Genomic DNA, 15,638 nt, shown 5'->3' on the forward strand with positions numbered 1-15,638 from the left:
AATGGAGTTTAGATGGATGGATGGATGTTTGTTAGAGAGAGAAATCGATGAAATTTGGTATAGATGTAGTGGACAGTCTGGAAGAACACATAGGCTTACTTGTTTTAATTCCACGCAAACAGAGTCGCGGGCGGAAGCTAGTAAAAGATAAAATTCTATATTTTTGTCCTAATTCGTTCTAAGATGTAGATTTTAACTGGCATATAATATTAATAAAATCATAATTACAAACTGCGTTACAAGCCGCTGTTAATCTTAATAAAGCTTTTTGTAAACTCGATGAATAAAATTTATCGATCAGTGTATACTATAAATAATATAGGCAACACGATCATTAACAGAGGCGGGTAGGCCGTGACGTATCACCGATCTATTTTCTACCCACAGATATATCCGTCGATTTTCACACGGCACGTCGACGACGCGGGTGCTAACGCTCCTGTACATGTTTATGCCACAAAATGTCTGATTGAATTTAATATTTTTTTATCTATGCAAAGTTTTAACTGAACACTCGAATTGTTCAGTTTGTGCTCTAAATTGTACACCTTGTTGCATGTTATATTATCTTGAACTAGCTGTTCCAGTGCGACTTCATCCGTATAAAACGATGAAAATTTTATTTATTGTTTACATGTGACAAACCATGGCAACCTTGCTTCCTTAATGAAGACGGCTTGTAGTTTCTGGTCCCTTTCCCACATGAAGATTTTTTCCAATTTATTTATCCCCCAAGTTCAAAAGCGTAAAAATATATAAATCCAAAATTTGTCGTAAGTGTAGAGCTTTTTTATTGAAGGAAGAATTATTCAAAAAATCGGTCCACTAGCGGCGGAGTTATACCGTAACACACATAAAAAAAACATATCGACGAATTGAGTACCTCCTTCTTTTAGGAAGTCGGTCAAAATATGCTGTGATTGTAGACATCCTGCGCCACGGAGTACTGTGTGTTTACGCTTCATTATATTAGTATAGATACCCTAGTTACCTACCTTGAAACCTTATTTAGGTTACGCATACATTTTAGGTGAATTACCGATTAAGGGTTTTGTAATCAACATTTTCGTCATAGAAGTGAACTTGTTTTAATTCTGTTTCAAAGGACTTATTAACTTAAGATAACGTAAAGATATGAAAATGAGAATGTATGAGGTAGACATAGAAAGAGATCAAGAAGGTAGTGATGACTGAGATGACAGTTATGTGGTGGACATAATCTTGTAGCGTCGACCCTATAAGAGTAAGATAAGGAGGAAGTTATTGATGCGACTTTACAAGTATCACAAAATGAAGTTAATAGTAATACATACCCATTAGGTACGTCTGTGCTGAGCTGATCCAGGAGGGAGTCGACCGTGGGCCGGGATGACGCCGGGCTGGTCGCGCCATTTGCTCTTGAATATCCTTCTGCAGCAAAATATTATGGTAAAATTAATAAAATCAAACATTACATTAGCTGTGTCTAGATAAAATTATATAATTACGTAAGAATATTCTAATATCAGTGACAAATGCTGTATTTTGACTTTACCAGCTATAATTTATAACAAAACTAGCTTTCGCCCGCGACTCAGTACGGGTGAAATTTAAAAAAAACTAGTGTAAGTATCCCGTGTTCTTCTAAATCATGTTTTACATTTATGTCAAACTAGCTTTCGGCCGCGACTCCGTCCGCGGAATTTAAAAAAAAAAAACAAAACTAAGTAGCCCATATGTTCTTCTAGACTATCCTCTACATCCATGCAAAATTTCATCGAAATCTGTTCAGCCGTTTAGGCTACAAACTAACAAACGTCCATCCATCCATCCATCTATCTAAACTTTCGCATTTTTAATATTAGTAAGATTTCATCGAGATCCGTTCAACTTTTAGCCTACAAACTCTAACAAACATCCTTCTAAACTTTCACATTTATAATATTAGTGAGATAGTAAGATTATTTCGTATTGAAGTTGAAAACATTTGCTCCAACGTTCAACGTTTACAAAGATGTATAGAAACTTTAGTTGTTATAACTCGTTGTATATTTTGGCAATGAACACAGAATGTCCGGCACCACCTGTCTCCGTTCTTCCTCACGAAAACTAACGATTTGTATTGTCTTGACACAATAATTAATGTGTAAACATGAACGTTTTAAGAGTTGACGCCATTCTCTTTAATATCTATTAATTGAATCTTGACAAAATCATGCATACTACAAGTTTGAAGGACGAAATGGAATTAATATTTACTGATTAAATAAAATTTATTTATTGTTTTTAGACAGATAAAGTGTTCAAGGTTAGATGTTATTTATCTTACTAATATTATGAACATGAAAGTTCGGACAGGAAGATATTTGTCAGAGTTTGTAGCCTAAATTGTTGAACAGATCGCCATGAAATTCCGAGGAAAGCATAAGCTACTTACAAAGTTTTTTATTTTAATTGCGCGCGGAGAGAATCGCGGGCGAAAGCTTGTTTAAACATAATAGTATATATCAGTCTATCCTATGTTTATCAGAGACTATCTTTCGCCCGCGACTCCGTTCGCGAGGAATTAATAAAAACCAAATGAAAGTAGCCTATGCGTTCTTCCAGACTATCCTCTACATCTTTGCCAAATTTCACCAAAATCCATTCAGCCGTTTAGGCTACAAACTCTAAGAAACATCCATCCATCCATCCATCCATCTAAACTTTCGCATTTACAATATTAGTATGAAGTATGATGGAGAGGGACAGCGAGACAGTGACAAGATTTTTATGTTCCTGTGGTTTCATGTTTTGAAATAAACCGCAGTATCGTTTGAAGTACAAAATAAAGTAGACCATATTGTTTATGATTATTGTGTCTGCAATACAATATAACAAGTGTTGGCTTCAGATGTTGGCCGACGCGATCGATCATCGCTGGAAATGATTGTGCCTTGTGCAACATGTCTCGTACATCATCCACGCTTTATTTAGACGGCAAATGTTGCCAAGTTTACAATAAACAAACGACAGTCGTTACGGGTTACCCTTCATTCAAATCATTGCCACAATACGTTTAATTAGGACTAAACATGAAGCAAACAACTAAAATGAAATCTAATAATAATTTCCAGTCTATATCTATACTAACATTTTACAGAGGAAAGATTTGTATTTTTGTATTTTCGTATGTATTGAAATAACTCAAAAACTACTGGGAGTTAAAAAACTCTTTCACCGTTAGAAAGGTAATTAATCTGTGAGGTAACATAGGCTATATTTTTTAATTTCCCGCGTGCGAATTATAAATAAAAAATAAACAATTGTAACCAGGATCAAAAAATAGTCGCAACTATTGACGTAGGCAACATGGACGAAGCGAAAATATATTTTAACTACAAACATTTCAATGCCAGAAAGTCGTTAAGAAATTTAAATGTGGTAGATGTTGCCAATTAAAATAAATCAAATTATTACATTAGTTACGCCAACAATTTTTCCAAACAATAATTCAAAAGATGAATTTATAAGCTATACGATCTACGCATACTATTGAACAAGACATTGATGTTTTCATATGGAATATAACTCGAGACGGAACTTATTCAGAAGAAAAATCCTAAAACTGAGTATGATTGAATAATAGTGGAATTAAATCTACATATTGTAACAAATATCTTTTATACGTCTCAATTTCATTGCCGTAGCAAAAAACTTTACGATAATAGTACATTTCAAGTGGCACATAAAAATTTTCTTCAAAGTGGACGCAAGGATGGGTACAGCATTAAATCGGAAGCTAAACAATTCGTACTGACTGAAATCCGGCGTAGATCTATTTCTGTTGGAAGGGAAATATACTGTGCCAAAGTCAACATTTCGCAATTGCTCTCGTCTTTATTAAATCTTTGTTGTAAATAGACTATAGTACGGCCTGTACTATACTTTAGAAATCGTACTATAATAGTTAAAAGTCATTGGCCGATATTGCATTTGTTTTGACTATTTTGGCAGAATTACCGCCGTCTGATTGGCTGAAGTTCACACGCTAATTGAAATTAGACGTCATTTGTTATACATTATTCTAGCGAATGTTACAGTAGGTCTACACTGAAGTAACACCCGTATATACTTATACTGTCTAGTCTAGCCAGACGGATTGATCATCGGTTGAATTACACTTAATCGCATTCGATACGATATCTAACATTATTAGATAGATTGTTGAAATAAAACAGATCCAGTTACGGGTCCATTGACCTTTAGTTAATTCATTCAAAGTTTTCCGTTAAAATTATCGATATTCTTTTAAAGAATCTTTTGACATTTTACATACAGGGTTGGCTTTGGCTATTTTTGACTTCTCGCTGGACACTATATACTATTTATAATATAAAATATTGTAAATTTATAATAATCTTACTAATATTGTAAATTTGCATAGATAAATGGATATCTGTTAGAGTTTGTAGCTAAAACTGCTGAACTGATCTCGATATTTGGCATAGACCTAGAAGGTAGTCTGGAAGAACACATAGGCTACTTGCTTTTGGTATTTTTTATTCCACGCGCATAGAATCGAGCGCAAAACCTACAAAGTAAATAAATAAATCACTCACCATTTCTCTCATTATAAGTGGTCTTCTCTACATAATTTCCGTAACGCGCATTACTCAGATCATCCAGCAAGGTGTCCAGTTCGGAGAGATTTCCCCTGGCATTAGTCCTACCGTAACCTGCCGTATACCCTGGCGAGTGGCCGCCATAGCTCTGATTTGTACTGTACTTTGGCAATGACTTCTCGTGGATAGTCGACGTGTTCTGGTATGTGGGCTGTAACAAAGGTATAGATTTTTAGTATAGAGTTGGTCGATTTTAGCTTTGATTGAAATCTTTGATTTCGATATAGTTTTATATAAATCGGAAAAGGTGTGTAATGATAATTTCCTTCAAATTTGTAAACATGATTATGAGTACAATCTATAGTTATGTTATAAAGAGGAATAATTTGTTTTGGATTTTTGTATACATTGAAATAACTTAAAAACTATTGGTCCGATTTTATAAATTTTTATACATTAGAGCTTCGATAAGTTAAAGTCCAAGGGAAACACAAAATATATTAAGTTATAGAGGTCTTAAGTTATCAAAGGTCTATGTCATAGAGGTGTTGGGCTCTGATGGGAAGGGAACATCATTATTTTTTGTAGTTATAGAGGGTTTTATGTTACCGAGGTTAACTATATTATCACTGAATAACATAGGCTACACATTTTTTTAACTTCACGCGGTCGAATTCGTAAACAACTAGTAATCAATAAAACTTATAATAGTGAAAAATGAAATTTCATATGAATTCTTTAATATTACTCACAACAAAACACTAGCATAGTCAAGAGGCCGTGGGAAAAGCTGCAGTTGCAGGTTTCACAGGTGACATAATTCTCACGTTAATCGATACAAACGACCTTATAAACAAATGTGTATATTTGTATACGAGTTTTTTTTACTAGACATACAAAATCTCTATTTGAAGTTCTGAATATAGTATTTTTACTTAAGTCGTTGGGAGCAATTCAGATCCTGAACAGATACTAAAATACTGGTACTAAGTTCTCTGAAATTTGGGACAAGTAATAATATTGCAAGCCATCTGGGTTTTTATTTGGAGAGTTTAAACTAAACATATGGTTTATGCGTTGACGTTGATAGTGTAAAATAACAATATATCGAAATGATTGATGGATTTTAATTTGTGTGAAAGCAATAATTAAACAAGGAAAACGTTGTTAAAAGTCTAAAGTAAGTCATATAAACTTTGTTAATAGTCTAAAGTAAGTCATATAAACTAAGTTAAAAGTATGACCTAAGTATCTCATTTTCATAGCAAAGAGAATCATTAATACATTAAAATAATATTTCTGATAATTTAAAAAAATAAATTATTATCTTTCTCTTTTTCACAAAAGATAAAGATTTGTGAATAGCGACATCTATTGCGTAATGGATGAAGTAATAAAAGTTGGATGTTGTCCAATTCGTAATATATGTGGCCGTAGGATTGAGTAATACCGCATAACACTAGATGGCGTGGGTTTCAAAAAAACACAATATTATTCTGATATGTGGCTACACTCTTGTTCAACCTAAGGAACCATAACAAACCTGATTTTAATCCTTATTGGCAATTACAAAAACTCCATACATGTTTACGACTGCTATCAATTTCTTAGTAATAATGTTCCCGTAAGAAGGTTATCATCGGTTACAATTTAAGCATTAAGACACGATTCTTAGAATTGAAAACAAAGTTTAAATTCATCTCGTCATCGACGCATTACTTTGGAGATGAGATCATACTATGCCGATATTTGAATCTACTGGCCAATTTACGAGAAACGCGAAAATATAAAACAATTTTTTTCTATATAAAAATTTTAACTACTTATTAATTATATGCCTATGCTTTATAAAGTATGACGTTTAATATGTGAGTTATATTCTTTTAGGATTAAGTTTAAATATTACTTATCTAATTTCTTACTAATCTTACTAATATTATAAAGATGGATGGATGGATGGATGTTGGTTAGAGTTTGTTGCCTAGACGTGGATAGATGTGGAGGATTGTCTGGAAGAACACAGGCTACTTATTTCGTTTTTTTATTTAATTTTTCTATTCCTCGAGGACGGATTCGCGGGCGAAAACTATTTATAAATAAACATAACAGTACTATAACAATATATTTTAGCTAATAATCAATACAGATTTAAAACACGTAAAATATTTACGCTTTCAAATAACATCTGTTTTCCTTGAATTTATTTCCATTCCAAGGCGATCTATTGAGAAGGAAAGTTTATGCTCCAAGCATACCAGGTCCATCGGTGGTTTTCTGACTTACATATGGTAAAAGTGAGTCATTATTCACTGATTCATAAAAAGGAAAAGATAGTAACAGTTGGTATCTTACTTCGCGACTTTGTCAGTGTTAAATAAAAAAAATGAAAAATATTAAAAGCCTATGTTACTCATAGATAAATTACCTTTCTAATGGTGAAATAATTTTTAAAATCGGCCCGGTAGTTTCTGAGTTATTTCAATACATACAAAAATATTTTTTTTTCTCTTTATATCACTACTAGTTTTCGCCCGTGACTCCGTCCGCGTGGAATTAAAAAAAAAACAAAAGTGAGTAGCCTATGTGTTCTTCTTCTTGTATAAAATAGAGAAGAAACTAAAAAAGTCTCTTGTTGTTGTTAAAAGAGAATAAAATAGATGAGTCTGTGTACTTATAAGTATTTCGACAATGAAAACGCATATATTATACACACATTCTTATTAGGATTCAACGCAAGAAAATGTGGATCCAGTCGCCACTAAATCACGTGTCAAAGACAAAAGGACCATCGACAATGACCGGCATGCGCGTGCGCAGCTGATGACGTAACGTTTATTGGTAGAGCTTTCAAAGCACTTTAAATAAATCGTTCACACTTTTATATCTAACACTGTAGTAAGAAAGAGATAGCTATTACATTATGGAACATAGTCATCAGGCAATAAATTATCGTAAGAATGTGACCACTGTAGCAGCATTTTCAATAAACACGAGGCAATTGTACACAAGCTAGGTATCGAAAAAATAATCTTAACCATTGTAAGTACATTTGTACTGTACACCTAATGTAATTGTATTAAAATAAATAGAAGTTTCTAGAATCGTATCTAAATCTAAAATCTCATTCGCCTGGTTTTGGGAATAACTATTTTTGCTGTTTACTTGATTTTTCTTTTAAGATTGTGTTATAATTTTCTCGCAATTTGTTTAAATTAGTGTTAAAAAAAGTTTTGTTTTTAATTTCAAACTAAAATGGAATTTAAAACTACATATTTTTAATAATTAAACTTGTCTACATGTAATTTACATGTCAACAAAGCCGACAGGTCGGTTAGTAATCAATCAATAAGGTCTTTACTATCTTATCGTATTGGAACTCAGATATTTAACATTGGAAATATAGTTTACAGCCACTGAAGCCACATGTCACATTGTAAGTAGGAAAACCACAATTTTATAAATACCACTACGTATTAATAATCATTATAAAACTGTGTATGTCCTGAATATAAAATGTCAAACATATGCAACTGTAAATTTTACGGAATGTAATCAATAAAAGTTTTTATAATATCATATTGATAAAACAATACGGTAACGCCTAGTCTCTAAAAATATAAATTATAACAGCAAATTATCTCTACATCTTTCTTCACAGACAAAACGCGAGAACCCAAAGTAATGGCTAAATAGAAAGATCATCGTCAACTTGCCCTGTCACTACAGAGGGTCAGCTCAGTATATACTTCTTTACCATACATCTCTATCAACTATCATATCTGAATCCCCTCCCATCTTAACCATATCCTCTTTCACACAATCCATCCATACTTTCTTCGGCCTTCCTCTTGGTTTGTAGCCAACCACATTCAATCTTTACATTTTCTGCTTTATATCTCCATCCTCTCGTCGCATATCCATACCACAATATACCAAGAAAGGATAATATCGTTGAAATGCCTTGACAGAGTATTCGGTTTCAAAGCTATGAATCTTAGGTCCGATTCTCCGTAGAGATAAATGTTACTGTAGAAATTTTAACACGCTTTTATTAGCTTTGCTTGTGTGCAAAGGAAATAGTCAAGTTATCATTAATTTATAGACAAACGATACTATGAACAGTGTAACTGACTTTTAATTTAGTATTATTTATCCTGGACGTTACACTTTACGTGAAAAGTACGGTAAATACGACAACAGAGTATTTTATGTTTTTTTAACTATTTGATAATTCGATTACTATGTAATTATTGAAAAGGATTAAATACTTACAGAGCTAGGTTTATTATATTCCGTCGTGATATTCCTGGAGCCATTTATAGACCCGTATCCGGTCGATGTGGGAGAACTTAAACTTCCACCGGGAGAACTGAGACGTCCTGGCGAACCTCTGCCGATGGGTGATGCGGTCCTGCCGGGGGAGGTGGTCCTGCCGGGAGATGTGGTCCTGCCTGGTGACGTGGTCCTCGCTCCCGGTGATCCTGTCCTAGCGCTGGGACTCGATACTCGACCCGGGTTTATCGAGTTTTGTAGATCGGCAAGCAAGGCATCTGGAAATAAAGAAATTTCAATGTTAAATTGCGTTCTCTCCAGAATAAATATCTGTCACCGTAAATTGAAAAAACATCGCTTATTTACTTATATCATTATCATCTTCCTCCTTATTATAATCCATTAGGGTCGACACAACGGGTTTTTGCTTTCCAAATAACTCTATCATACGTCATCACAGTCATCACTCCCTTCTTGATCATGTCACCTTTTACGTAGTCCATCTATCTCTTTCTAGGTCTACCCCTACCGGTGCAGGGTACACTCATGACTAACCTTATCCTTTTTACTAGCGATTCATCGCTCCTTATTTACTTACATAAAACTCAATACATAGAGAGACACTAGCATATTTAATGTCCCATTTGTAATAAATATGAAATTGTAAAACATACCAAAGAAAAATAAATTGTTATTTATATTTCACAGCAAGATTTATCATCTGAGACGGTATCTGTTATTTCATAAATCTTACATTTCCTAACAGATATGTTATCTTTATCTCCTTATTTATATCCAAGACAAAAAACAACTAACACTCCTCATGATACATCTTGTTTACAATAAATCTTTTTAATATGTTAACTTTATATCTAAAAACAAACGTATCTGTTTAAAAAACATTTTCTTCAAAAATAACCTAACAAACCACTTTAAAATGCTAACAATTTGAAAGGAATCTAAACAGAATTAAAAGATATACGTGCATTAAGACTGGCTGGAATGTTTCTATTGCCTAAATGCCTTAAAACAAATAAAAAGCACATTTATAGCCAAGTTTTATATAATCGGAGTTCAGGTTAGAAGATGTTGCAATGAAACAATTTGTAGTCCTCCTAATAAAAATACTAATTTTCGCCTTTGTTTCTGGCCGCGTGAATTTAAAAAAAAACCAAGAGTAAGTAACCTCTGTGTTCTTCCAGAGTATCCTCTACATGTATGCCAAATTAAATCGAGATGCGTTGAATCGTTTAGGCTACAAACATCCCTCCATCCATCTAAACTTTTGCATTTATAATATTAGTAAGATTAGCTTGCGCCCACGATTTCATTCGCGCGGAATTAAAAATAAAGTTAGTAAATAGTATGCGTTCTTTCAAAGTACGTTCTTTGCCGTCTGTGCTGAATCAAGATCTGTTCAGCTATTTTGGAGATACTTAAAAAAAAACATCCATCCATCCATTTTTCAAGTGAGAAGTAACATTGATGAATTGACAAATAATATGAATGATTAAAATTTACGTCTATTTGAAACACCATTCATAGATAAAATTTAACCTTTGTAATGTATATTAGAAAGTAACACTTGTAAACGGATGATACTATTTTTAGGACGCATTTGACCAATAAACAGATAAATGAGTAAACTTGACCAATGATGTCATGGCGTTGCATTCAATCTACTCTTAATTGGCGCCAATCGTCATCCTACATTCTATAACATGTTTTTTAACAATTTCAAATTTAGAACGTAAAAAATAGATGCATTATTTATTCGTTATTTTCGGTTATACAGATAAAAAAGAAAGTGCAATCGACAATCATGTCTTTTAATGGCGACTGTTTTAACTTTCAGATTTTTTTTTCCTTTTAATTAGCAATACCGAGTTTATGTCGAAATAATTTATATCTTATTCGGTTTTATGTCCATGCAATACAAGTTTGTCTTGTTTACATTGCCAAAGTTTCCGCGGTGTTTCGAGTACGGTTCGGAAACTAGTTTTCATTTGGACGAGTTCATTGGTCTTCTGACGCCTTCAGGACCAGGTATCGGCCAATTTCTATACAACATAACGTCCCACGACTGGCTAATTTACTAAGAAGGTTGTATAACAAATTATCAGGATATACCTGAGAATGTACGAAGGGACTTGAGGTTAGTTAAAGTAAACAATTGAATAACGGATGTTTGTTTTTATACCAGTCAGGTATGAACACAAACTTTAAAAAAATATACTGATGTTTGTTTAAACTACCTGTTAAAAGTCTTTAATACTTGACAAGTTTAGTTTTTAAAGGAGTTTTACATCCAACTCGACGACTGGTGAAAAAAGTCACACAGAAGAAAACAGTAAAACTCATACGTTGGGCATTTTAAATATTTGGAGGATAAATGAGATGAATTATTTTTGGCAATGCGTTTCCGTTTAACACATTAGGAAAACATAATTTAGGTTTTTACAAATATTTTTACGATCATACAAAATGGGTAAATTTTAGGTTTAAATTCATTACATAACGCGGTGAACGTCATTTAAGAGATTTTCATATAAAAAAAAATGTTATCGGTCACTTGATGAGGGCACGAATCAAAATCTTTAACACGTCTTGGAAATAACTTTAAAACAACAATTATAGCAGTGAAACTAAATCATAAACAAAAATAACCTTTAACAATGACAATAACAAAGAATCTTCAAGGGCAATAATTCATTCGCCAATAAAACAGACAACAATGGTAATTGAGATTCATGAATGAATATATAAATACCTAATCCTTCGACAGCTTCAAACACTTCTGCATAATCCGCTTCAGTTTTAGATTCCTTTTTGGTTTTTAAAATCTTCCCGTAAACATCATCATTCACTGTATAATATGCTCTTGACATGATTTTAAAAGAACGCACCCATACACAATATGAACCCGACACGCACTGGCCGAAACAGATTCGCGCGAAAGCACTTCTTTTTTCAAAAAAAAAAGAAAGGGCGAAGGATTCTAAATTTAAATATCTCTGCCCTTAGTCGGCAAGGAGGCGCGGGCGGCTCAGTTATGGACTAATGTTATACTGATTCACCTCATCGGAGCGAGCGCCGGCCGCAAAAATCGCCCGCTCTAACTCGACTCATTGTTCACGTAAATATTTATTAATTCATTTGAAAATATCGACGCTCATTTATCCTGATGATGTCCAATTTTTACTTATACAAATAATGAAATAGATATTTAAAAGTGATTTTTTTTGTAAATACTTCACGAGACGAACTGCGGTTGGTTGCCAATAACATGAAGTTTTTCAACAAAAATGCATAAAATATTATAATACTGATCAATTAATTTTTAAGGTCTTATATACAGAACATAAAAAGGTATAAAAGCATATTCTGATTTGACAATAAAGCGCTATGCTAAGCTTGCAGCGCTTAATAGACATACCGATGGTACTTATACAGTGTCATTCAAACTTTATGGAAGCTCGCAATTTCACACGAGACTAATAAAACGCATTTTTAGGAGTGAGATGTAACATGCGGGTGCAAGATACAATATAATTTCTTGCCGACAAATGTAGTGGGCCCAGCTGGGAAGCACCTGTAGGGATTCGCTTATCTTGAGCCGGCATAAAGTTTGAATGTTATTATACTTGCATACTCTACGATCTGCGATAATGAGGACGGTGCGAGATGACTAGTATGCCGTGGAATCCGATTTGCTAGCTCTTTCACGTCTATCTTCACTAATATGCACTATGTTTTGGTTATGAAATATTGCAGGAAATTTACTTTCTTTTTAATAAGATGTTGCTTTAATGTTGTTGATTTAATATAAAAATCTTTTATCGTCAGATATAAAAAAATCAATTTCAATTTCTATTATCTGTGTAAACCTGGACGACAGTTATGTTTAAATCTAATGACTACTAAAATAAATAAAAAAACGGAAAAAGAGCGCCTGGTATTATTAATACGGCAAATAGTTCGCCGTAGTACTCCGTGAGATAAAACGCCTGTTGCTTTTAATGCAGCAATGTAATGAAAATACGGCACATTACGTTTACTATTAAAAAAATAACCGTTGATTTTTTATCTTCGTCATTCTATCGTTTTAGATGAAGAATAAATAGCAGTGTACTAGTAATAATGGCACTTTCCATGTTGTTATTTTGCCGATGATCCTTGACAAAAACATAAATCTCTAACCTTGTACAATATAATAAGCGACATAAACATAACATTTATAAATAAAGTATCCACTTAGGCTTCAGAATTAACGTCAGATAGCGCATTTTCATAAAAAAACCAGACACAATAAAGTATTTCTACGTATGTTAGTAGTTAAGAGGTCAGTTAAAACTCTATATTAACATTTACCTTTTTTATACTTTGGTATTTTCAAGGATGTATTTAGGGGAATGAACACAGAAAACCGGCTGGTAATACGTCAGAAATACAAAACAGCACGACTATTTGTTACGATTACGTTAAGTTTATACACGCGGCCGACTCCCGATCACGCCACTGACACCAAATCAAAATAGCACAAGGTCAAACTATAAACCGCGACCTGAATCATACGCAAATCACACCATTCACTATACTCACCTAAATACGAACTGAAATCACTGAAGTACCGCCTCCAATCCGAGCAGCTCAGCTCCGGTGGGCTCGAAGGACCACAATCCACGGTATACTTTCTCTCTAACACCGGGGAGAAAGAGACAGATTTGGGGGATGCAGAGCGCGTGCGCACAGACGCCATACCTGATGCCTAGTATAAAAGGGAGCAACCGGTCAAAATCGTGGACAGTCGTGGTCGGACTGCGGCTGGGAGTAGACTGATTATTTTGGGTAAAGGCGGCCGTTGTTAGCTGATATCGCGATCGCACTACTGAACTGGCTAGAGCTACGGGCTATTCCCGTCAGGTGGTCATTTCCGCCGATATTTCATAACACGTCAACTGATCCCTGTTGACTATTTCATGGTGTCGAAAACAAACTTTTAACAAATCTTTCAGATAACTAGAATCAATTGAATGTAAGGGTCTTAATAGAGAAGGCTTTTAAATTAGTTATTATAAGACAAACTGATACATACTCTTTGCTATTGGTTACACCAGCTAAAAATCTATTTGTCTGTGTGGGCGACAACACACTCTACAAAACGAACCCATGTGTTTGTTGGCAAACACCATTAACCTAAATCTTCTTAAAATAAAGAATCAAAGGCAAGAACGATTACTACACTTCAGAATTATTAATAGTGTTTGAAATTTATAGATTTTAAGTAGAGTCCTTTGAACATGCGACATACGAAAGAAAAACTAAAGACGCAATGTTTTTAAATAAGTAGGAAGTGAACGTTACCACGTTCAAATAATGGATCTATAATTATCACCATGTCGCTAACAACAAACCTGCCAAGAGACGAATCATCATACTATTTTAGCCTTTGTTTTTGCTAATTTATCTGAGACAAGGAAACTAATTTTTCGTTTCAATCATTTAAAATCTATACAAGAGAATCTATAGATTGGAAGAGATTGTTACCTCTATTTTTTGAGAGGGACTGAAAGAGATCAATCGATATTTTTGTTGAGGTATTTCGATACAGAAACAGAGATTCCCGACATACAACAATGCCACTGACAGTGCTCCAAACGTCTGCATTAGCCTCGTCTCTACTGTGAACTTACAGGCCATTTAAGTCGTCCACTACTGGACATAGATTGATCATAAATTCCTAATATAGTTTCAACACTATACAACAAATTAAAAGGTGTTTAACATTAATTACTAATTATTTAAAACTCGGCGCCGCTTAGTCAAGGTCTATACTAATTCATTGCTAAATCCGTAGGCGGCGCCCATGCGGGTGGGCGGATGTCTATCAAAGGTCGCAGTCTTAATTAAATATGGATATTCCGCCAATATACGAGTCAAAGATATTGTGATAATGTGAAATACTTAATTTGGTTATTCTGATGATGACTCAGTCATATCAGTCAGTCACGGTAAAGTCTCGTCCAAATTGGTCTACCCGTTCCAGTGGTAGCGGTCCGGTCGCTATTTTGACAGCGCGGAATTAAAAAAAATGTAGCCTATAATATGCCCGTCCATATCAGCTACCCTCCAGTAAAAATCAATTTTTTTTAATGCGCAAATACATCATCTTCCCGAAATCTAGTAATTTTCTTTTGATATTACAGACACTCCAATTTTATTATATGTATAGACGAACACTGTTACACCATTATTTGTACCATTAGAGCGGGCACACCTTTGACTAGACTATGGCAAAACTGTTGTGCGATTGTCGATTGTTTCGTAGCCAATTTAACTGTTTAGTGGCACAACTAAAACTCTGAGTAGTGCACCTTAAATAAGCTCATAGTAATCTAAGCAAGACTAAACAATTGTGCGATAGTTTTGTATACGCTCTTAATGTCCAAAGGCTTCTGTCTTACTATATAATGTGGACTGTTCGAGTGTTCATTTGTTTTTGTGAACAAAGTAAATTGTAATATAATTTTAATATATTAAGATTAGATCATGTCTCTACAGAGTGCGTGTGATTGATTGTGGACGCAGTTTTTTGTACCGGAGGCGCATTGGACCGCAGCAACTAATGACAATATGATGTTAAATTATGTTCCGAGTCGGCCTTGATTCTTCCTATTGTTTTGTTATTAAGTCCTTAGAGATAAGAAGATTACTGATCTATATCTATACTGTGCTTATTCGAAGATAATTAACTATGAAAATTTCAAAGTTTATTACTGACTT

At 34.0% G+C, this 15,638-nt stretch overlaps 1 protein-coding gene across 8 annotated transcripts in view; it reads right to left on the reverse strand.

Moving 5' to 3' along the window:
• LOC106104568 (paxillin) overlaps positions 1-15,638 on the reverse strand; it is a 38,715-nt gene that overhangs the window by 6,767 nt on the left and 16,310 nt on the right. For 3 of the 8 annotated variants that reach the window (XM_013284659.1, XM_013284647.1, XM_013284702.1), the window contains exons 2-5: positions 13,458-13,623; positions 8,856-9,133; positions 4,581-4,794; positions 1,314-1,410 (exon numbers count right to left, since the gene is read on the reverse strand). In XM_013284659.1, coding sequence (XP_013140113.1) covers positions 1,314-1,410; positions 4,581-4,794; positions 8,856-9,133; positions 13,458-13,614 — 746 coding nt within the window. In that variant the 5' untranslated portion in view covers positions 13,615-13,623. Of the gene's footprint in view, positions 1-1,313; positions 1,411-4,580; positions 4,795-8,855; positions 9,134-11,625; positions 11,920-13,457; positions 13,624-15,638 lie in introns of those variants that run through there. The other 5 variants (XM_013284685.1, XM_013284676.1, XM_013284693.1 and 2 more) reach the window with 3 other exon arrangements.

The sequence above is a fragment of the Papilio polytes genome, unplaced genomic scaffold (assembly GCF_000836215.1).
Source record: "Papilio polytes unplaced genomic scaffold, Ppol_1.0 DF824270.1, whole genome shotgun sequence".
NCBI lineage: Eukaryota > Metazoa > Arthropoda > Insecta > Lepidoptera > Papilionidae > Papilio > Papilio polytes.